Below are 24,943 nucleotides of genomic sequence, written 5' to 3'. Positions count from 1 at the left end.
TCACGGGCATTCAATGTTGGTTTTTGGCCTTGCCGCTTACATGCAGTGATTTCTCCAGATTCTCTGAACCTTTTGATGATATCATGGACCGTAGATGATCACGCACATGTTCACAAAGAGGTGAACCTTGCCCCATCTTTGCTTGTGAATGACTGAGCAATTCAGGGAAGCTCCTTTTCTACCCAATCGTGGCACCCACCTGTTCCCAATGAGCCTGTTCACCTGTGGGATGTTCCAAACAGGTGTTTAATGAGCATTCCTCAACTTTCTCACTCTTTTTTGCCACCTGTCCCCGCTTTTTTGGAACGTATTGCAGCCATAAAATTCTAAGTTAATGATTATTTGCTAAAAACAATAAAGTTGATCAGTTTGAACATTAAATATCTATTTCTTTGTAGCGTATTAAATTAAATATAGGTTGAACATGATTTGCAAATCATTGTATTCTGTTTTTATTTATGTTTAACACAACGTCCCAGCTTCATTGGAATTGGGGTTGTACAAACTTAGTGAGGATAAAATGTGAATCTATCAAACCATTGTCTCCAGTTATCTCAGCGAGACTAGCTCTTTTCAATATCAGGTCGCTGGGTAATAAATCAATGTTGATTAATGACATCTTTTCAACCTATGATCTGGACTTTTTGTTACGAAATGAAACGTGGTTAACAGACAGTAGCTGTAATACCATTTTAAATGATGCAACACCGGGAAATTAAATTAAAAGTGTCGAATAGGGAAGAAAATTGGTGGTATTGCTATCATTTTTAAGTCATCATTTCAGTGTAAATAGATTATACTGGGTGATATTAGCTCTTTTGAATGTCTGTTTTCTTGTTAAATGTGACCCAAAGGTTATTGTTTTAATAATTTATAGGCCCCCAAGATACAATAGAAAATTTATGGAGGACTTTTCAGAACTGCTGTCAGTTATTTGTACTGACTACAACTATTTTGTCATAACAAGAGACTTTAACATTCATGTTGACAATAACATGGAAAAAAGAACTATCTGCTATACTAAACACATTTAACCTCTCTCAACATATTAAGAGTCCAACCCACACTCAAGGTCACATCTTAGACCTGGTCATCTCAAAGGATGCTGAAATTCTATCAATTGACGTTAAGGATATGGCTATTTCTGACCATTTTTGTGTATTCTTTGAATTACAGATTATTCCAAAAGTTCAGACAACCTCTATGTCCATTAAGACAAGGTACATAAATGAGAGTACCGCCACTAGGTTTATGGCAACCAATGCTGTGCCACAAACTGTGAATGCTGAGACAGTTGATGAACTTTTGGATAACTTCACCTGTAAAATCTCAAATGTCATGAATACTGTCGCTCCTATTAAAACTAAGGCAATCTTGAGGCGACCAAGAACATTGTGGAGGAGTACTATGATGGTAAAGACCTTGAAATCAAAGTGTAGGAAAGCAGAACGTAAGTGGAGAAAAACTGAACTCCAAATTGACTATGACCTCTACAGACAAAGTCTTTGTAATTTTAACCAAGAGTTAGTCAGGGCTAGACGGCACTCGCACTCTGTTTGACAAGCTCACAATCCCCCCCCGAACCAGATAGCTCCAGAACTCCTAACAGCAGATAAATGCAATGAATTTGCTTATTTTAGTGAAAAAATACAATTCATCAGGTTAAATATTAGCACAAGTCAGCAAAATGATAAAATGATACGACATCTGAAGCCACCCAGGAAAAAGTCTATTACCATGTTAGAATTTGATACAGTTGACCAAAAAACTGTAGAGAAAACGGTTCAGCAGCTGAAACCATCAACGAGCTGTCTTGACTCAATACGATCTGACTTTTTCAAAGCTATTGCGAAGTCTGTACTAGCTGATTTGCAGCAAATAATCAATTGCTCACTTCATTCAGGCGAGTTTCCTAAAGCTCTTAAAGTAGCTGCCATTAAGCCTCTGGTAAAAATAAAAATAAAAAATAGAATGCTGGACGCTTCCATGTTAGAACTTCTGAACATAGCCGTATTCATGACGTAAACCATTCTAAAGCTGAAAGCCAAAGACTTTAGAATTGGAGTAATATGCTCTGACCTCTTTGTTCAGCTTTCTGAATGAGCTGCAGCTGTTTAATGCTCTTTTGGGGAGTTCAGTTCGAAGACCATTACAAGTCAAGTCTACTTGAAATAAAAGCATGGATGAGCTTCTCCTGATTTGCTTGGCACATGCAAGCTTCACTCTGGATATGTTCTTCAGATGGTAGAAGGTTTTTTTTAGTAATTGCCAGGTCGGAATATATTATAATATATTAATTATATTAGGTTTCGGACTTGGTCTTTGGTTTTTAAAGATAGTGACTCCAGGTATTTACTAACAGCAATCCTCTTTTCTTTATTGCCAAAAACAATTATCTCAGTTTTGTTGTGGTTTAATTGAAGAAAATTAGGCTCATCCAGTTATCTGTTTTAGACAGTGACAATTAAACCTCAATTAAACTGTTGTCATCTGGGGACACCTCTAGATATAACTGGGTGTTATCTGCATAGCTATGATAGATCAAATTAAAGTTCTGAAGAATTTGACCCAAGGGTAGCATATACAGGTTGAACGGGGTTGGGGGTGGGGGGCGAGAGATAGGAACGGAACCATTTAACGTTTCCAACCTGTTCAGCAGTACATTATGATACACCGTATCAAAAGCCGAAGATCCAACAAGACCAGAATTGACACCTTCCCAGAGTCGGTATTCAACTTTATATCATTTAGCACTTTGATAAGAGCAGATTCTGTACTGTGAGGAGTTCGGAAATCTGATCGAAATTTGTCAAAAAGTCCATTTAAGTTCGAGAAATTGCTGTGTTGATTTAAAATAACTCTCAACAATCTTGGCGATGCAAGGGTGATTTGAGATGGGTCTGTAGCTTGCTAATATGGTAGCGTCCAGCGTTCTATTTTTTAGAAGAGGCTTAATGGCAGCTATTCTAAAAGCTTTAGGAAACTCGCATAGGTACAAACAACATTCAGGACCCGTCCCCCCAACCGAAGGCAGAGGGAGGCTACCCTCTCGTCCACCGGGGTAAGTCCCAACATACAGGCGCCGAGCCGGGGGGCAATAAGTATACCCACACCTGCTCGGCGCCTCTCACCATGGGCAACTCCAGAGTGGAAAAGAGTCCAACCCCTCTCAAGAGGACTGGTACCAGAGCCCAAGCCGTGTGTGGAGGCAAGTCCTCCTATATCTAGTCGGAACTTCTCAACCTCACACACTAGCTCGGGCTCCTTCCTGCCAGAGAGGTGACATTCCACGTCACTCGAGCCAGTTTCTGTAGCCGGCGATCGGATCGCCAAGCTCACACTGCATCCGACCCCTTTGGCCCCTCCCACAGGTGGTGAGCCCATGGGAAGGGGGACCCACGTTAACCTTTCGGGCAGTGCCCAGCCGGGGCCCATAGGTGCAGGCCCGGCCACCCGGCGCTCGCCTTCGAGCCTCACCTCCAGGCCTGGCTCCATAGGGGGGCGCCAGTGACCCGCATCCGGGCAAGGGAAACCTAAATCCATTAATTTTATTCCTCATCGGGGTTTTTGTAATTTCTTTACACTGAAATAATGACTTAAAAATAACAGCAGTACCTGTTCGACACTTGTAAAATTAAAATTTGCTGGTGTTGCCTCATTTAAAATGGTATTTCCTGGTATTGATAAAAGCTAGTCTCACAGAAATAACTGAAGACAATGCTTTGATAAGCATTAAGCATTTATGTCATGTAGTTTTGATTCAACAGAGGTATTCACATTTAGTTGTTTGTGTGATGCAAAAAAAACCCATCTGAATTAAAACTTTAAATGGTATAATTCCCTAATTTGTTAAATTGAGAAATTGTGCAATCTTAAAATAAGGAAAAACGTCTTCTGTTCTGGATTTTATGTAAACCCTTGTGCAAAGCGTTAATGTTGCTTGTTATTAGCAACTATATCTTAAAATTTGCTCTAATTTCTTAAGAAAAAAATTTGATACATTATTTTTCCTTAATTTAAGGAAAAATTTCTAATGCAAAATTTGGTCATCATGATTATTTTTCTTTTTCGGCTTAAAATAAGAATAATTTCCCATAGGTTTTTTTTTTTTTTTTTGCTTTCTGAGAAATCACATTTTGCAGTGTACATGCAGACTCATCACAGCTATTTATTTGGTCCTATTTTGGTGCTGATCTTTTTGCTGACTACTTGTTTTTCTTCATTTGTAAAACAGGCAGACCCAGTGGTACTCCTTGATGAGAACAGTTCTGTCACTGTCATCAGCTATCGTCTTCAAGAGGGATGTGTGCCTCCCTTGGAACAAGGCATGGTGGTTGGGCAACTCGTCCTTGCAGACGCACTAATCATTGGCAACTCTAACAGCCAGGTTTAGTCCTAATTTCATTTATTATTGTTCCATTTAAGTTGTACCTTCACCTACATGTGCCCTAACCTACGGCTATTTCGGGTTACGAGTCTTTGCTTGGTGGAAAAGAAATTTGAATGTATGTTAGCTCTTCCATCTTGAGAGTTTTTTCTCAAGGTACTGTAAATACATGCAACTTCCCCACTTGAAAGAGATTCAGTAATTCGCTGATTTTACTAATTGACCAAGCAACATTTTCCTTTTGTCTCCTTTTATTTTGACATTCAGTCGTTAAGTGTGACATTTCATCAAGAACTTTCATTCCTTAGCAAAACAGTATAACAAATTGTGAGACACTTAAATTTCAGAAAACAAATTAAAAGAAATAAATTTACATTTCAGAAAACAAATGAACAAAAGTTGAAAGAAATGTACATTTCAGAAAACAAATTAACAAAGCTGAAACACTTTTACACTTCAGAAAACAAATAAACAAAAGTTGAAACAAATTTACATTTCACAAAACATATTAACCAAACACGAAACAAATTAACACAACCTGAAACAAATGACAAGTGACGCAAACCAGAAACGGAACGTACCATATCACAGATTGACGTGTTATCAGGATTCCGACGCATTTTCCTGGCAGGACACGCCCTGCTCCAATATTACTGTCTCCAGGACATGTGCCCTTACACTATGACTGGCTGCTTCCAGACGGTAAAAAAAGTATGTGTCTTATTGAGTGTGGCGGCGTTAATATAAATGCCATTAACCCTAAAGCTTGCTGCACCCTTAAACACTGCGCAACGTGGTCGAACTCGACTGGACCGGACCATCGCATAAAAATAAGAGCTGCCGACGCACCCCCGCACATTGACCAGTTGTATAAATGGACGAACCTGTTTCGGCGTTTGATGCTGTATATACAATATATTGTACTTTATCAAATATCGTAAACCATAAAAAGATAGATTAATAGTTAAGGAAGAAGCAGGTTGCTAAAAAGAGAAGATGTTGGTGAGAATTGGTCGCCAGCCAATCGCAGGGCACATAGAAACAAACAACAATTCACACTCACATCCACACCTTTGGGCAATTTAGAGTCCTAAATCAACCTACCACGCATGTTTTTGGAATGTGGGAGGAAACCGGAGTGTCTGGAGAAAACCCACCCAGGCACAGGGAGAACATGCAAACTCCACACAGGCGGGGCCGGGATTTGAACCCCGGTCCCCAGAACTGTGAGGCAGATGTGCTAACCAGTCGGTCACCGTGCCGGCCAGGCACATTATACATTATGAATATACTTTAGTATTGGTGTAAAACAACATTTGATGTTTTACATACTATATATTAGCTTTAGCCGAGGCGACACCACAGCACGGCTCGCAAATCCGGAAATGTATTTTCACTGTGAGAGGAAAGCTTCTGTGCATTTTGATTGAATGAAAGATGCGACGTTAAAACGCTGTGCACCGGAGATTAAAAATTTGAATCGCCGCAAAACCAGTGGCCGACCGATCGGCCACTCATGGAACAGTTGCAAAACCACGCACACTGCACCATAGTTCAGTCGGGTTCGGCGGCGTCGCTCGGTGTACGCCAGCATTAACCCTTCTTCTTCTTTTCCTTTGGGCTTGTCCCGTTTGGGGTCGCCACAGCGTGTAATCCTTTTCCATGTAAGCCTATCTCCTGCATCCTCCTCTCGAACATCAACATGTCTTCCCTCACTACATCCATCAACCTTCTCTTTGGTCTTCCTCTAGCTCTCTTGCCTGGCAGCTCCATCCTCATCACCCTTCTACCAATATACTCACGATCTCTCTTCTGGATGTGTCCCAACCATCGAAATCTGCTCTCTCTAACTTTGTCTCCAAATCATCTAACCTTGGCTGTCCCTATGATGATCTTATTTCTAATCCTATCCAACCTGCTCACTCCAAGAGAGAGCTTCATTTCTGCCACCTCCACCTCTGCTTCCTTTTTTTTGTCCTTTTCGGCTGTCAGTTCAAACAGAATGGAGGATCTGTATCCCTTTTATGCCAGAACAGTTTTACTGTGTCACAGTGCAGTTTTTAAGCTGCCGCTGTGGTTTCTTAGTATTATAATGGCTATTTATTTAGAATCAGAATCAGTCGAACAGAGCAGTGTCTAGAGGGGAGTGAGAAAAGAAGACACAAGACAAAGGATTAACTGTAAACTACATGAGAAAAGTAAATCCTTATATATCTCGAACAATGACACAGATATAGTGTTGTATGGCGAGTGAAGAAGCATGCCGGAGAAGCGTCGTGAACCCGGCTGTACAACTGAAGTGTGGTGGGAGTGGCGATGTAAATTATAAACGTCTATAGGACAAGAGTGTGAGTGAGGGGGATACCCAAGCAATTCGCATATTCATAAGTTATTTGTCGCAATAAGTGAGTGGCCACACACCCAGCGAAAAAGTCCCAGGGGTGTGTGCCTGCGGACCAATGCAAGTGTCTTCAAACCACTCTGCTTCCGGTTGTCTCTTCAGTGCCACAGTCTCTAATCCGTACATCATGGCTGGCCTCGCCACTGTTTTATAAACTTTGCCCATCATCCTAGCATCCCTGTTTCTTCACTTCCTGACCACACTCCCCATTGCTCTGGACGGTTGACCCCAAGTCCTCCACCCTTGCTACGGTTGACCCCAAGTCCTCCACCCTTGCTATCTCTTCTCCCTGTAGCCTAACTCTTCCCCAGCCACCCCTCTCATTCATGCACATATATTCTGTTTTACTTCGGCTAATCTTCATTCCTCTGCTTTCCAGTGCATGCCTCCATCTATTTAAGTGTTCCTCCCACCTGCTCCCTGCTTTCACTGCAGATCACAATGTCATCTGCAAACATCATGGTCCACGGGGATTCCAGTCTAACCTCATCTGTCAGCCTATCCATCACCACTGCAAAAAGGAAGGGGCTCAGGGCCCCAAGGAGTTTCAACTCCCACCTCCGACAGAACTTTGCTCACGTTCCGGGGGAGGCGGGGGACATTGAGTCCGAGTGGACCATGTTCCGCGCCTCTATTGCTGAGGCAGCCGACTGGAGCTGTGGCTGTAAGGTGCTCGGTGCCTGTCGTGGCGGAAATCCCCGAACCCGTTGGTGGACACCAATGGTAAGGAATGCCGTCAAGCTGAAGAAGTCCTATTGGGCCTTTTTGGCCTGTGGGACTCCTGAGGCAGCTGATGGGTAACGGCTGGCCAAGCGGAATGCAGCTTTTGTGGTCGCTGGAGCAAAAACACGGGCATGGGAGGAGTTCGGTGAGGCCATGGAGAAAGACTTCCAGATGGCTTCGAGGAAATTCTGCTCCACCATCCAGCGTCTCAGGAGGGGGAAGCAGTGCACCACCAACACTGTGTATAGTGGGGATGGGGTGCTGCTGACCTTCATCCTTCCATCAGTAATGTGAAGATTCATTTGCTGAAAAACAGCCCCACACTATCATGTTCCCAACTCTGACCTTCACTTTTGGTATGGTGTTTTTAGGGTGATGTGCAGTGCCATTACGCCTCCAAATATGGTGTTTATTATGGCACCCAAACAGTTCAATTTTGCTCTTATCAGACCAGACTATATTCTCCCACTATTTAACTGGCTTGTCCAAATGTTCTTCAGCAAACTTTAAATGAGCTTTGACATGTTATATTTTTTCAGCAATGGGGTCTTGCGTGTTGAGCGTGCATACAAGCCATGGCGGCGGAGTTTATTACTCACTGCTTTCCTTCTGACAACAGTACCTGCTAATTCCAGGTCTTTTGAAGCTCTCCACAGGTGGTCCTTGGCTCTTGGACAACTGGTCTGATTAGTCTTTGCACTCCTCTGTCAGAAATCTTGCGAGCAGCACCTGATGGTGGTATGATTGGCTTTCCACTTACGTATTACGGCCCCAACCGTGCTCATTGGAACATTCAGAAGCTTAGATATGCGCCTGTAACCAATGCCATTGTTATGTTTTGCAACAATTACTTTGCGATGGTCTTGATACAGCTCTTTGCTCTTACCCATGTGTCTTGACTCACACTTTGGCAATGACACCTTTTTGTAGGCCATCAATTAGGACTGAACCAGCTGATATTCATTTGCACTACCAAGAATTGCTGTTCGATTATTGATAGATTTTAGGTGTTGTCTTTGGTTTCAATGCCTTTTTGCACATCCCTTTCTTTGTGTTCAATACCTTTTCACTTTTTCACATTATTATACACAACTTAATTTCTGAGCTTATTTGTTGTACATTCTTTATATGTATGTATGTATGTAGCGTACAATTAGCCCTCAAAGTATGTCCACAGCTTGAAAAAACATATCTTCCTCTCAAGTTTAATGTGTTTTGTGTTATCTCTGCGAGACCATGTCTGCTCCCACGCGTGTTGTGTTGCGAGACAGCGATAAACCGCACAGGATCAGTCACCCCGTGGCCCTACGCCAGCCCGACTGCGGTTAGAGTACACGGCAAAGATCTGGCGCAACGCGAAGGGCTGTCAGCCACGCTTCATGTTCAAGGAGGGGGAGGGGGGGAAACGATCCACTGGCTGTGGCCGTCAAAGGCTGCAACTCGGTCGCCATAGCTCCTGTACCGTATATTGGTTTATTTTTCACTTTGTTATATTGCAGCCATTTGCTAAAATCATTTGTTCATCTTTTTCCTCATCCCATTTTGACAGAAAAAAAACGTAATTGTTGAAATTTTTGCAGATTTATTAAAGAAGAAAAACTGAAATATCCACCACAGTCATATATTTAACTCTGGTGCTGTCCATTTCTGCTGATCATCCTTGAGATGGTTCTACACCTTCATTGGAGTCCTCCTGTGTTTTGGTTATACTGATTGGACTTGATTAGGAAACCCACAAGTATCTGGCTATATATACTGTCTATATACAACCTTAGAGCTCACAGTGCATGTCAGAGCAAATGAGAATCATGACGTCAAAGGAACTGCCTGAAGAGCTCAGAGACAGAATTGTGGCAAGGCACAGATCTGGCCAATGTTACATTTTTTTTTTGCCGCACTTAAGGTTCCTCAGAGCACAGTGGCCTCCACAATCCTTAAATGGAAGAGGTTTGGGGCGACCAGAACCCTTCCTAAAGCTGGCCGTCCGGCCAAACTGAGCGTTCGGGGGAGAAGAGCCTTGTTGAGAGGTAAAGAAGAACCCAAAGATCACTGAGAGTTCCAGAGATGCAGTCGGGAGATGGGAGAAAGTTATAGAAAATCAACCGTCACTGCAGTCTTCCAGCAGTCGGGGCTTTATGGCAGAGTGGCCTGATGGAAGCCTCTCCTCAGTGCAAAACACACGAAAGTTTGCAGACTGTCACAGCAGACTTGCTGGGCTCGGGGCTGTCGCCGCTGGGCGGGGGCTCAGGCTGTCATGGATCTTGCTTCATATGATTCGCCAAACTGCGGATAATCTCAAGAATAGCATGTGCAGCGGTACTAAGTACCCTGTCCTCCACCCCAGATCGTCTCTGAAGTTGTTGTGGGGTCAGTGAGGAGGACGCATGCCATTTGGGTTTGTCGCGTTCCAAAGTTTACAACAAGTTTACAGGGAAACAATGCAGAAGAATTTTACTACACAAAGAAAATAATAATAATGCTAATGGAAAAATTGGCATACGTAGAGGAAAATAGGACATCGTGGGTGGCTGGACACGAAATGAGTGTGAATAGGTTACAGCGTGTTGAGCTAGTGCAAACCCGCGGGTTAGGTACCTTTCAGCATGAAGAGGAGAGCGCGAAGAGACAAGAGTCGAAGGCTTAAATACCCAGGGGACGTGTCTAAGAGATGGGGGACTTGGATTTAGTCTACAATTTGGCCCATAGAAATGGGTTTAAAAATCATATTAATCTAAAATACTCCCAACTTTGTACTCTCCAACGCTTAGGAAAGAAACATAATAACAAACAATTGTTACAATTCGTGCGGCCGCTAAACTAATGTTCTTGGTACAATCACTTTTTGCAGGTTGATATCAAACCCAATGGCACATTCAGGAGAAACTAATTGGGAAGGCAACCTGTAAAAACACAATTACACACGACTCATGGTATACATTTAGAATATTCCTGAAGGTTGGTTTTGTTTCTTTCTTCATTTTAACTTCCACAGGCAGTGTCTCTAATCACCCCTGGGGTGTGTGATCATTTTCCATTCTTCAGCAGTCATCAAAAATCCCCCCCCAATGCTGTGCCAGTCATTCGGAGACTCGCAATCAGTTTTATGGTGTCAGATGATATAAACCAGGTTTCCTGTGTCTTGAGAACAAGCCGGCTGGTTGAGGTTCAGGAAGCAGGAATGTAAAGGTTTATCAGTTCTTGGGGTTGCCGTTGACAACCGGGCGTAATCGCTACACACCGAATGCACCGGGGTTCGCCTTTTCCCCGTTCTCTGTGATAAAAGTGTGCGTGGTTATGGTCATGTAGCTCTTTGTGGCACGGGACATTCATCCATTCAACAGCATTTAATTCTTCTTTAACCATGTTTCTCCTCTGCTCTCATCACATAGTCATTTGAACTAGCAGTATTAGCCTAGCCATTTAGCGACAACCTTGTTCACTGCGCTCACTGGAAAAAGTAGTCCCATGACACGTGCTGGGGAGGCTTGTTGAAGTAATGTATGTATGTATGTATGTATGTGTGAGCTCATATGGATGTCTGTGGAATGGAGGCACACAGCCTGCGGAAAGGTCCGTGTTGCAGTCCCACCATTGCAAAGATGACACAGAATCGTTTAGTTGAAAACCACAAATTTGTTTGTTTCAGTACAGAATCATTAAAGCCTTTTGTTTTACCTATTTCGTCAAAGAAGTGCTTGAGAACCAGAGTTCTTCTCCAGTTTGGTTGACAGCCTTTAAATCAGCAAAGTGCAAATGACCATTTTTCTGCCATCTTCAATTCCTATAGGCTGTCGTTGTAATAGTAAGTCATTATAATACTGTACTTACTTCATGCAACGTAAAATGCATTTAATATTTTTACTCTTTACTAGTAACTGCTGTTCTAAAAAATCTTTTCATTAGTTTCTTATTCTGTTGTATTATCCCTGCTCTTATTGATTGTGGTATTTGTCAAAGCTAAGTTATGTATTATTAGAATAATCGCTTTTTATACAATGATACATGAGGCTGTAACTGTTTTTTTTTTCCTCTTTTTAGGTGAAGTTCAGTGAATTGACTATAGACATGTTCCGTATGCTTCAAGCATTGGAGAGGGAACCAGCAAATATTGCTATACAGACATCGAAACAAGGAATTCTGGTGAGTTTTTCTCAATAAAGTCAAAACAAAGTAAAATAGGTGTGGCGTGGCGTGATGGTGATGGAGTAAACTCTGTTTATCGAGACCTTTTCTGATCAAATTTTAAAAATGTTCCTTGGCATTGAACAGCAAAAAGTCCATATTTATCACCATTACACCGCAGACGCTCAGAAATAATACAGAGATGGTGACCCAATCTGCAGTTCGAGTTCCGTTGCAGCTGAAAAAAGTTGTTGGAGAGATGGTAGTATGTTGTCGAGGTACTCATGAGCAAAGCACGGTTTGCACACCCCTTTCCTCTGGCATCTCTCCTTCTATGGATATAAAAACCCTGTTTAAATCTCAGGTTTTGTGATATAAAAAAATTACACCAAGGTAAATAATTTCAAAACATTTTCTACAATGTCACCTATAACCTCATCCATCCATCCATCCATTTTCTGAGCTGCTTCTCCTCACTAGGGTCGCGGGCGTGCTGGAGCCTATCCCAGCTGTCATCGGGGAGGAGGCGGGGTACACCCTGAACTGGTTGCCAGCCAATCGCAGGGAACATACAAACAAACAAGCATTCGCACTCACATTCACAGCTATGGACAATTTAGAGTTGTCAATTAACCTACCATGCATGTTTTTGGGATGTGGGAGGAAACCGGAGTGCCCGGAGAAAACCCACGCAGGCACGGGGAGAACATGCAAACACCACACAGGCGGGGCCGGGTATTGAACCCCAGTCCTCAGAACTGTGAGGCTGACGCTCTAACCGGTCACCCACCGTGTCGCCACCTATAACCTGTACAACTTTACAAAATTTTAATTTTACTTTATTTAAGGATAGCCCCTGAGATGCAGTGTCTCATTTTCGAGGGGGGTCCCAAAACAGTGGAACATACATAAAAAAACAGAGTTACAGAATAAGACAATACATATTACAGACAATAAACAAACCAAAAAAATAATAGTAAATTAGCTCACACAACCAATCCCACCCACTTCAGTGACATTCAACTATAACACAATTAAAACGGTGACCCAAACGCTTGAAATGTTCAACATCATAGCCAGAAGCAAAGCAAAGCAAATTTATTTATAGAGCGCATTTCATACACAAGGTAACTCAATGTGCTTTACATGATTAAAAGCATTTAAAAACAAAGAAAAAAAAAAAAGTAGAATTAAAACAGGATACAATGCAATAAATATAATTTAAAAGTGCTAAATGCTCTAAAATGCATGAGAAAAAAGAAGAGTTTTTAACCTGGACATTAAAAACATTCACACTCAGGGCTGACATCACTTCTGTTGGCAACTTATTCCATTTGTGTGCAGCATAATAGCTAAATGCTGCTTCGCCATGTTTGCTTTGGACTCTGTCCGCCGCTATTTGATCTGAGTCTGTCGATCTCAGAGCCCTACTGGGTTTATATTCCATTCGCTTTTATTTCTTTAAAATCTATTCTAAAGCTGACTGGAAGCCAGTGTAAAGACTTTAGAATTGGAGTAATATTCACTGACCTCTTTGTTCTGGTCAGAACCCGAGCTGCGGCATTCTGAATGAGCTGCAGCTGTTTAATGCTCTTTTTAAGGAGTCAGAAGAGCATTACAATAGTCAAGTCTACTTGAGATAAAAGCATTGATGAGCTTCTCCTGGTCTGCTTGACACATGCAAGCCTTCACTCTGGATATGTTCTTCAGATGGTAGAAGGCCGTTTTAGTCATTGATTTGATATGAGTTCGGAATCTATCAGAACACCAAGGTTTCAGACTTGGTCTTTGGTTTTTAATGAGTGACTCCAGGTATTTTACCCAGAATCATCTTTATTTATTAGTATGTCCAAAAACACACAAGGAATTTTGTCTCTGGTAGTTGGAGCCGCTCTAGTACGACAACAGAACACTTTGGAGACAGAAAGACATTGACAAAAAAAAAAAAAAAAAAAAAAAACAGTCACTGAGCAGTAAAGGGATGCTAGTTATCCGGTAATGCCGGTACATTTTTTTTTTTTTTTTTGATAATTGTGCAAAAAGATGCAGAGTCCTCTAGCACTTTGAGCAGTTCGAATGACTAATATTGCAATAGTCCGGTGCAATGACCATTGTGCAAAGGGCGCTGAGACTTCAAGGAGTGTATGCGGTTTAAAGTGACGAGTAGTGCGATAATCTGGGACAATGTTGGTTGTGCAAATTTTACAGATACTCCTCAATCAGTGTGCAAATGGAGCAGATGCTACTGTGGCATGAGTAGCCAGTATATGCAAATAGTGCAGAATGGCGAGACAACTACAGTGAGTGCACGAGTAATACATAATTGGCCCCACGGAAATGTGACAACGAACTCAGGTCAAGAAATTGCCAGCATGTTGTAATGGAATTGTAAGTTAGGTGTTTAAGAAGTTGATCGCAAGAGGGAAGAAGCTGTTGGAATATCTGCTAGTTCTAGTTTGCATTGATCGGTAGCGCCTACCTGAGGGAAGGAGCTGGAAGAGCTGGTGACCAGGGTGCAGAGGGTCCGAGAGGATTTTGGATGCCCTTGTCTTAGTTCTGGCAGCGTGCAAGGAGGAGGCGCCCTTCACATCTCAGTGGACGGTGGTTTCAGGCAAGGGGGGATGGGAGGAAGATCTTGGCGTGGTGTAGGTTGGACTCCAATATTGACAATAGCTTTCACCCTGTCCGTCAGACCTAACATGGCATTTAGACTAGTAGCGTTGGGCTTAGCTCCAATGGGGCGGGGAGGGGTGTGGGAGATTCAACGTGCTGGCTCATCTCATTTGTCATTCGCTCCTCCGATTGTTTGGATGACCCTGATGAATCCGTCTGCGCCTCGTGTCGCCTTATCTCCTGTTCCTCCGATTGTTTGGGAACAACTGCATCGTTTTGTCCTTCAGCCGTGTCAACAAGGCCAGTGTTTTCTTTTTGGGCCGCTGAATGACGTACACAGTAAAAAATGTTGGCAGCCAATAACTTAACACCTTGTCTATTTACACAGAAACCCTCTGCCTGTAAAGATGTCTGCGCTCCCAGAAAACGCAGAAATTGTCAATGAATCTCACCGGATAGTGCAGTACACACTGTTTGAGCCACTTATTTAATTGACTGAGCCTAGAGAAATGTTCATCTCCAAATTGGGAGAGGTCCACTGTTGAAAACCTCAGCATCCAAACATTGCACTTTTGTTAGGACATCAATGAAATCTCACTTCAGTACCTCTGATTGCTGCTGGAGAACACCCAGGCCCCCTGTGTGTATAATGACAGATTTCACAGTTGGGTGCTGATTAGTGATCTCCAGAATTTTTGTAGAGATATCAGACACCATATCATTGGTAAAACACAATGCTTTGGTGTTATTCTCACTGCAAAAACGTTTCACATCCTTGACAGCTCCATCACCAACTCTTAATGTTTGGGGTGCCGTTTTTTTCTTGTATGATTTATTTTCATGCATTTCAGTGGTGGTGGGGTATGAGCATTCTTGGCCAGGGTCTTGTAAAAGTGGCTCAAATCTATTTGTACGTCTGATGTCAATGTTTCTCATTGACTCGCATCCTTTTTTCTTGCCCTTCGCTGTGGTGACCGTCCACCGCCACTCACTCGGTGTTGAAGCAGTCCACAACGCAGGCCAGCCGGATTCCTTTGTAATCTGCTGGTGTTGTGTCCTCCCTTTTAGATGTTGTCCCATATCTTTGGGCTTTACTCCCGGTAAACTCCAGGGAGAACTGCTGGATGATCCATTGTTTCCACAGTCCACATACGTCCTCTTTGTTGAGCGAAGTGGCTGTCTGTTAGCACACTTCTGCTCACCATTTTGAGACATCGGTAGAGTGGTTTCATTCCCCGACTGTCCATTTACATCCACATACACTTCAAAATGGTGAAATTTCATTTCCAGGATTGACATCCTCTGCACCAGTCCCTGATAGTCCTCAGTGGAAAAGGGAGGCATCTTGATTGCTGGTCTTGTTGCTAATAGCAGGCTTGTGCTAATTAGCGGGCCACGTTCACGTAATGGTGAGATGGTATCAGAAAATATTGGAACATGGTAACAACTGGCTGTATCTGCAAAGAAGTACAGTCCCACAGGTTTAAAAATATCCAGGAGTCGCTGCTTCTAATTTTTTTTGAAGAAAAACAAGCTTATCAGCAAGAAAAATGTAAACATGGGCGAAGCCAGCAGAGCGAGCAAAAAAAGCGTCTGCACTGTACGAGAGCGAGAGAGAAACGACCAATTATGAATACACAAGAAGAAATAAGCCATTTAATTTCATGAACGACCAATTGTTTTTGTTTTAGATAATCAACTGATTTATTTCTGAAAGTCACATTGAGCAACAAACTGTTTTCTTGTATAGACATTTTTTCAGTGAGGCAAGAAAACAAATACATTTCAGTTTAAACTTAGCATTTTTTCTTATTAGTATTCTGAGCATTTCTCATAAGTATAAAAAAAACATGACATTAATTAAGAAAGGCTCAAGGAGCCTGTTGTGCAACTTGAGCAGCTAGTATTTTAGGTTGTGACATAACAATGCAGTAAGTTCATAGCTGTGCGTTAATTAGTTTAGACCAGACTAACTAAACTAATATGAAGATGAAGATACGTCGATAGGATACACAAATCTTACCTTGATACATTTTTTCCATAAACTTTGCCATTTACATTTTTTTTTTCACCTACAGTACTTGACTCAAAATGTAGCCACTTGCAGAAACAATGGTAGTACACTGGCCATAATACAACTACAGTGTGTTCGACTATAACGTGATGTAGCATATTCAGGGTGCTTGTAAAGCAGTGTGAGATGTGTCTCACCTTGACAGTTAACTCTCTCCGAAGTGTTCAGGAAAAAGGGAGTCGCCAATGCACTGTCAGTCGCTTTATTGAACTTGGGGCAACACAAGAACATTACAAACATACAAACTGCTGTCAGCCACAACTCATGCCAACAGTGTCTTATAGTGTTGTTTCGTTCACGAACGTTTTGTTCAAAATAACAAATATTTTTCGTGAACGTACTGAACTGAATCAGTTTATGAAATGATTCGGTACTTGAGCTTGGCCACTGCCGTGATCAAGTTGGCTAGGGGCGGAAACGGAACTCCTGTTGCATTCTGTCACTCACTTCTGAATCTTCAGCGAATGACCAATGAGCAGCCAGCGGGCATGCGGGGGCAGGACTTCACAAAATGTACTGCCATGTGATTTGCGATTTGCCAGCGTTGTCACTCACGTCGTTGAATGACCAATGAGCAGCCAGCATCAGGCAGCACCGAACAGGCGGCGGAGGGAAGAGCCCAATGTACTATTGAACTGAATCTACAGTACTGAAGTGTGACTGAATGTACTGTTACCCACGAGGGATTTGTTCATTCAACTTCTTCGGTCGCGATCCGCTAAGGAGCGACATACTAGTACGTATGCAGTGAACTGTTCTGCCATGAGTGATTCATGCGGAGGTTCACTGCAGACTAGTACGATGAGTGATTAGTTCGTGGAAGGAACTATGTACTCCGCACTGAACGTACTCATGAGTGATTTTAACCTGACTGACGTCCTTGCGAGGATAGCTTTCACTGTCAGCCGTTTCTTCAAGCTAACTCCTAATGTTGAGTCAGTCAAGCACATGAAAATAAGCACACACATGGGGCGTGGGTCGGACGGTGTCTCCATAATCTTAACAGATTACACATCGTCATGAGATGGCAGAAGACCGACATGCGAGTTAGATTTGCCAGTGCAAGGCAAGCTAAAGCGGCAGGAGCAGGCAGTTTAAGGGGGGAGATTTATTTGAAGAGATTAATAAGAAATTTAAAATAACATATTAACACAAATATCTTCTGTCTACTGCAATTAGTATTGTTCAGTATTATCACCGTAATACTGATTTGCAATTCAAATATACTTTTTTTGTTTGTCTAGTGCGGTTTTCTTATTGTTTGCATTTCAGCGCAACAAAACCCATTTAACAATGTACACATACACTTTGTGTTGATTTGACAGATGTTTGTTCGTGGTCGATCAGGACTACACGGGAATACGTCATATTTTATTAATTGTATATAATTGTATATTTAAATAGTATACATAAACAGGGAAGTGATTCACAACAGTGGGATTTTTTTTTTTTCCAGTTGAGCACAGCTGCGCCAAAGGAGAACTGCAGCATACTGTCATATTTTTTTAAACCTGTGCTGTTCAGCTGCATGGCCTTACAGAATGGTGGATCTGCATGCCTTTGTGCTGGAACAGCTTTTCTGTGCAACAAGGGAGTTTGACATACTCCCACTGCTTATTTTTCATTATTCTGATGTTTATTGAAAATGCAGATGGACGGAAAATGATTTTAGGGGACAGACAGAGGGACAGAGTGGATAAGGGGACTAGTGGTGAGAACCACAATAGAAAAATAGTGACGCAGTCAACATATTTGAACACAAGTAACATTAACGTCAAATCGTGTTATTATTTGAGGATGGAGGGGGGTGACACCCGGTGAGGACATGCAATAACTAACCAAGAGAACAAGATGAGAAGACAGAAAAGAGTAGGACAGGATGTGGGAAAATTAGCAAGGCAGTGCTACTGACGAGTGGTGCGGTGGGATTCTATTTTAGTGTTTAACACCTGTAAGAACCCGTGAGTTAATATGTTAGTGTAACGTGTTATTAGTGGACCCAGCACAAGTAATTAATTCGACTTTGCCAAAAGGATGGAAATGGCTGTAGTGAACACTTTTTTTTTTTATTTTTTTTTTTACAGAAGAGGCAGGAACATAAAGTGACCTACAAGAGCGAAGGTAGATGCATGCAGGTGGATTACATTTTGTGCAGACGATGTAATCTGAAGGAAGTTACTGACTGTAAGGTAAGGGGAGTGTGTGGCGAGACAGCATAGGATGGTGGTGTGTAAAATGACTCTGGTGGCGGGGAGGAAGATTAAGAAGACAAAGGCAGAGCAGAGAACCATGTGGTGGAAGCTGAGAAAGGAAGTGTTGTGCAGCTTTTCGACGTGAGACAGGCTCTCAGTGGACAGGAGAAGCTTCCAGAAGACTGGACCACTACAGCCAAGGTGATCAGAGAGACAGGCAGGAGAGTACTTGGTGTATCTTCTGGTAGGAAAGGGGAGAAGGAGACTTGGTGGTGGAACCTCAAAGTACAGGATATCATACAAGGAAAGCGTGGGAGCAATTGATGAGAGACGGCGAACACACTTTTACTAAGACTGGGAGGCAGCCGCGGGCGAGTTACGCCACCATATGTGAATGTATTGTGGATGTCTGGGCTAAGGTATCTGCTTCGACTGTTGTCCGACCTTTCGCGAAAGCAGGCATCATTGCTGAACAGATCCCCGGCAACGAGACTGACACCGACAATGACGAGAGGGAACCCGGCATGTTTGATGGCAAAATTGCGCGGCTGTTCAATTCAGATACAGAAGATGAGGACTTCGATGGATTTGTGACAAAAGATTGATCAAAAAAATAATGTGAGTGTATTTTTAAATACGTAGTAGAATAAAGTTCAACCAAATTCACTGTTTTGCTTCCGTTACCTTGTTTTAGCATGCGCCAGCATGCGCCGAATAATACGGTAATAATAATACTCATAATAATAATAATAATACTCGGCTTAAGTACAGAAATAGACCCCGTAATTGAGACTGCGCTTTACAATCCGGTGCACCTTATGGTGCGGAATATACGGTACTTAAATACTTGGGATCAACAGTCCAGAGTTGATGGGAATGGCCAGTGGAAGATGGGAATGGCGTCACTGCAGAGTTACCAGCGTTCCATTTACGAGGTTGGAAAACAAGATGGCTTGGCTAGTCCGAATATAAACAACTCCTGGACAAACGTGGTCCTTCTGTAACTTGGAGGTTACACAGTGGATGAAGAAGAAACAAAGATGCGGAAGGTAGCCTATTTTTTATTTCAGCATATTTCATTGTTTACAAACAGTAAATGGGCCAACGTTCATCACAACAGCATTCGTTATACAGATTGATGTCTGTCTTTTGTCTCTGTGTTTGTGTTGCTCTCTTTCTTTCTTGGGTTAGGTTTGAAATGTTATCGTGTCATATTATTTACTGAAATACGTTTTCTCTTTTCTAGAATAATCACTGTGCTGCAGCCTACACAGCGAATTGAAGACTGGAACACAGTTGGGAGATCTTGCTGACTATGGATGATCACACTTTTGCACGCCATTTCCGTGTCACCAAGTCACAGTTTGAATATCTGAAGGACAATGGCTTTGAAAAACCACAGTCAAGGTCTACCACCAGTCCTTGCAACAAAGAAGGTGCTGATGGTCCTGTGGTACATTAATTCATTCATTAATTTTACGTATCGCTTATCCTGACTAGGGTCGTGGGTGTGTGTGTATCAATATAGTAACAGAAATAATATATATACCCATCCTTCTTCCTATATACACTGATAGGGATGTTCCGATCACATTTTTTTGCACCAGAGTCTGAGTCTTTGATTTTAAATATCTGCCGAGACCGAGTCCCAATGACAATGCATTAAGAGTTGCGCATCCAAATTGTGTGCGTTTAGAAATTTTATGGGTATTCCACCAAATTGCCAATTGCTTCTTGTAAGTCCCTCAAAATAAACTTCTTAAAAAGGTCTAGATTTTTTTTTTGCTCAAAATTTTATGATCCCTGTGATCTACTGACTCAACAAAGTACCACAACAGATAACAACTAAACCAAAGTAAGAAAGAAAACACTTTAACATCAGAATGACAATGAACCGACAAGAACTGAAAGAAACCAGGGATCTAAATGCCCTCGTCAAGCCACCAGAGCCGGGACGGGTGGCGGCCACTGGACGAGCGGCGCCGGAGCCGGGACGGGTGGCGGCTGCTGGACGAGCGCCGCCGGAGCGTGGTCGGGTGGTGGCCACTGGACGAGCGGCGCCGGAGCAAGGACGGATGGCGGCTGCTGGATGAGCGCCGCTGGACGAGTGCCGCTGGACGAGCGCCGCCGGAGCTAGGACGGGAGGCGGCCGCTGGATGACCGCCGCCGGCGCTATAACGGGAGGCGACCGCTGGACGAGCGCCGCCGGAACGGGAGCCTGACGCAGCTGCCGTGGAGCTGGAGCCGGAACGGGAGCCTAGCCCAGCTGCCGGGGAACCGGAACGGGAGCCTGGCTCAGCTGCTGAGGAGCCGGAATGGGAACCTGGCGCAGCTGCCGAGTAGCCGGAACGGGAGCCTGCCGCAGCTGCCGAGCAGCCGGAGCCGGAGCTGGAACGGGAGTCTGGCGGAACTGCCGGGGAGCTGGAGACGGAACGGGAGCAGGAACAGGGTCTGCAGTCGATTCCTCAGCCTGCCGTCATTGAGGTTTGAGAGTAGAGGGTATGAGAGGGCCAGAGTGCACAGGGACTCGGGAAGGTCAACCAGAAAGAAAACGGTGGTACGGAACGAGGTGGTTTGGGGGCAGGTTTGGACGGACGTGACTTAATTGGAGGCGTGGAACAAGTTGTGGGAACTGGTGAAAAATTAAGTGACTTGGGAACAGGGGGGAAAAAAATGGGATGGCAAAATTTTACCTTTACTTGGGTGCCTCCGTTGGCCACCACGCGGTGGATGGCCAAACGGGTGCCCAAGTAAAGGTCTTAGGGAAAGAACTTGGGCTTGGACTCACTGGGGTTGGAAAAGGGCAGACTGGTGGCGTCCAGGGTGACGCCGCGTTCTTCCCGCTGGGTCCTGTTCTGGTCGGTTCATTCTGTCACGAGGGGGTTGCCGAAGGCAAGGCAAAAATGTGGAGGACCCAAGTGGAGGGAAGCAGGTAGCCAAGGCAGGAGTGCAGGAGTCTCAAAAAATAATATTTAATCTCCAAAAAGGGCAAACAAGGAACATGGATAAAGCAAAACTAAACGAAGTCCCACAACAGATAACAACCAAACCAAAGTAACAAAGAAACACATGAATATCTAAAACTGGAAACAAACTATGACTGGTGAGTAAGACGTGGAACAGATAGGGACAATGACAGCTGACTATGTCATACCACAATGATAATGAACCGACAAGAACTGAAAGAAACCAGGGAACTAAATATAAACAGATTGACGAGACAACGAGGAACACAAGCTTCCTTGTCACAAAATAATTCCCACTCGTCAAACTTTGATTTGAAGTTAAAGGCCTTTTCACACTGCATTTGGCAAGGCATCTGACACCCTCGACTTTCCCATTCATTGTGTTTGAGTGTGTGTGTCTGTGCGTTTTCATGTGACGTCGATCAATGCAGAGGGCGTCTGACGCTCAGTGTCGCGTCTTTGGATAGAAATGTTTTCTCTTCTGGAGCTTTTTGAAGCAGTGAGGTTAACCTTTTTAAAATGGAGGAAGGCATAATAAATGCAGTGTTCCACTCTTCCAAACGAAAAATAATATACTGCCATGTCTCTGCAGAAGGCTTTCAGACTCCCTTTCAAAGCTCCCTGCTCAGCCTGAAATACACCTCGAAGCGCTCTTCCTGGAACTAGAACGCTCGCGATCAAGTTTAACTCAGAGATGCTGCTGTGAAATTAGTACAGGATATTCCCATTCCTTTTTTTTTTTTTTTTTTTTGCTGCTGTGTCACCTCCTACTCTTTAAAATAAGAAAAGTTAGGGCTTTCTTTTCCAACAATGGCAAATACATATTGCCGAGTTGCGGTCCACTCAGCAGGGAAAGCGTCCCGACTTCCTTCGAGGCTGTTACGTCACTATTTCCAATTATGGGCTGGCCGCGCCCCCGTTGCCGTCTTCGTTGCGCTTTGACGTGGGGGCCTTTCACACTGAGCAAGTTCAGTGTGAAAAGGCCTTGAGTCAATTGAATGCGTCACAATTTCTAACCTGTTTGGCGTTCTCTGGACTCGTTGATGACGCTGTTCAATGACGCGGCTTTATTTTTCAGACTTATTTACAGTAAAGTGTCTTTGAGCTTGCATTGAGGGTGGGCAGTCCGTGTCCTGTCTTGTCTCCTTGTTCTGAACGAGTGTGTCAACTTGCCAATAAAATCAAGGCAGACTTGTTTGTGTGTCACGTAAACACACACACAAAGACATTCACAGACATTTATACATGTACTAAAAACATCCCCTGAAAAGTTACATTGTGCAATATAAAACGTAGCTATTGCTGTTCCATTAGGCAAGATCTTTGGATTACTTTGTCACTGTGACATTTAAAATGTCAGAAAATGAATAGAATCAATACTTTTCACCTTATCTGGATCAGCTGAAAATCACGTGAACAACCCCGATTTTCGATCACATGATCAGATCGGGACATCCCTATACGCTATTACAATAACATCAATGATTATATCAGTAACAGTAGTCTTGGATTTTAATGAAAAGAAAACAAAAGATCAACAACTACAACAAACAAAACAAACAATAACAATATACATATAAATGTATTTATTTTCCCATATAATAATAATGATACAGTATATATTTATCTCCATTCTGTTTCCTCGTGTTTTATAAAGATCATTTGTTTGTATTTGTTTTTAAACTGGTTCATGTTTGGACATTGTTTTAGCTCAGCACTCAGTCTGCTCCATAGTCTCACCCCATTATTTGATATGCAGAATTTTGTGATTCTGCATTTTTGGATCCTAGGGTTATCATTTGGCTTATCTCTTAATTTATACTCCCCTTCTCTTGAAACAGTTTCAGGATAGCGTGCAAGTGTTGGCACCTACGAGATCTGCAGAACGTCTGGATAGATCATAATGGCAGCCTATTTTCTCCACAAAATGTGCATGGGTGCCTCAGAGATCTGTCAGGAACACCCAAATGGATGCCCAACACAGGCAGATGGAAATGAGTAGAGGACACACTGCAAATGTCACAAGGTCATGCAATGAAATGATCCTGCTCTTTCTTAAAATATTCATTCTGTAAATAAATATCATCAGTAATGCACTGCTGTCATTACGTTTTTCCTTCCAATAAATGTTTTACTCAGTTGAATGTATTATATTTTTTTTCTTTTACAACAATGACTCTATGTAGAAATATCCATCCATCCATTATCTGAGCCGCTTCTCCTCACAAGAGTCGCAAGCGTACTTTTAGTTCAAGATGACAGAGGTATATTTAATGACATCTACAGGGGATCTAGAGGGAAACACGCAAAGGGGTCTAACTATCCATCCATCAATCCATTTTCTGAGCCGCTTATTCTCACAAGGGTCGCGTGAGTGCTGGAGCCTATCCCAGCCATCTTCGGGCAGGAGTCGGGGTACACCCTGAACTGGTTGCCAGCCAATCGCAAGGCACATACAAACAAACAACCATCTGCACTCACATTCACACCTACAGGGAATTTAGAGTCTTCAATTAACCGGAGTCCCCGGAGAAAACCCACGCAGGTACGGGGAGAACATGCAAACTCCACACAGGTGGAGATGGGGATTGAAACCCGGTCCTCAGAACTGTGAGGCAGATGCTCTAACCAGTCGGCTACCGTGCCGCGAGGTCTAACTAAGGAAAGAAAATAACACGAATAATGATAAAAAGAAGGAAATACAAAAAGGGAAACCGAACATCATGTGTTGGACTAAAGTTGGAAACGTGAGCGTTTGCTGTGTCCAGTGCGGACGGGAGAGAGAGAGGACAAAGTTGAGATTTTGTCTGAAGCTAGTAATTTCCCTGAAATTATTAGGCACTAATATTGTACCGTCTTGCAAAAATGTGCCACGTCTACTCACAACCGTAGGCTCAAGCTGGTATGTGGTCTCTTTCGAGGCGCGTCTCAGGGAGCACGGAGGCAGATTTGGTTGAAGAAGGTTTAGAAAAATTTAGAAAAATAAAGCAAAACAAGAGACTGAAGATGAAAAATGGTTGTTCGTCACGCCTCCTTGGGAGAGTATGACCGTCTCTCTTCCTGCCTTTTTTGTGGCTCGCTGGCTATTTCAGAGCGATCACGCTTAGCTGGAAGGGTACCTGGTACCTTAGTAGCAGCTGCTCTGATCGCCTCGCGGTGGCCCATGGATAAGCTGGGAAGCCGAGACTGTTCTCATCCCGGCCTTCGCGGTTACTGAACCATGTGCCCGAACAAAGAAATGGCTAAGGGGGGGGAGGGGCAAGACCAGCCTGTGGCTGCCAGCCAGAACACTTAGGAAATCAGAGGAGAGGAAAAACACGAGAGCCAGAAAGCGGGAGTTAAGAGTTAAATACCCCAGAGGCTGGGCATGGGCAAGAGGGATTGACGACCTGAAGAAGACCACACCCATCATCTTGAAGATAAATAAAAGATAAATAGATAAAGATAAATTTGATAAAATAGGTT

At 43.1% G+C, this 24,943-nt stretch overlaps 1 protein-coding gene across 2 annotated transcripts in view; it reads left to right on the top strand.

The window, feature by feature from the left end:
• Positions 1 to 24,943, top strand: part of scai (suppressor of cancer cell invasion) — a 117,604-nt gene that overhangs the window by 57,603 nt on the left and 35,058 nt on the right. For both annotated transcript variants that reach the window (XM_061698418.1, XM_061698417.1), the window contains 2 exons: positions 4,235 to 4,387; positions 11,550 to 11,651. In XM_061698418.1, the coding sequence (XP_061554402.1) occupies positions 4,235 to 4,387; positions 11,550 to 11,651 (255 nt within the window). The remainder of the gene's footprint in view (positions 1 to 4,234; positions 4,388 to 11,549; positions 11,652 to 24,943) is intronic.

This window comes from Phycodurus eques, chromosome 15 (assembly GCF_024500275.1).
Source record: "Phycodurus eques isolate BA_2022a chromosome 15, UOR_Pequ_1.1, whole genome shotgun sequence".
Classification (NCBI taxonomy): domain Eukaryota; kingdom Metazoa; phylum Chordata; class Actinopteri; order Syngnathiformes; family Syngnathidae; genus Phycodurus; species Phycodurus eques.
Note: the sequence above shows the minus strand (reverse complement) of the source record. Positions and strands in the feature narration are given on the sequence as shown.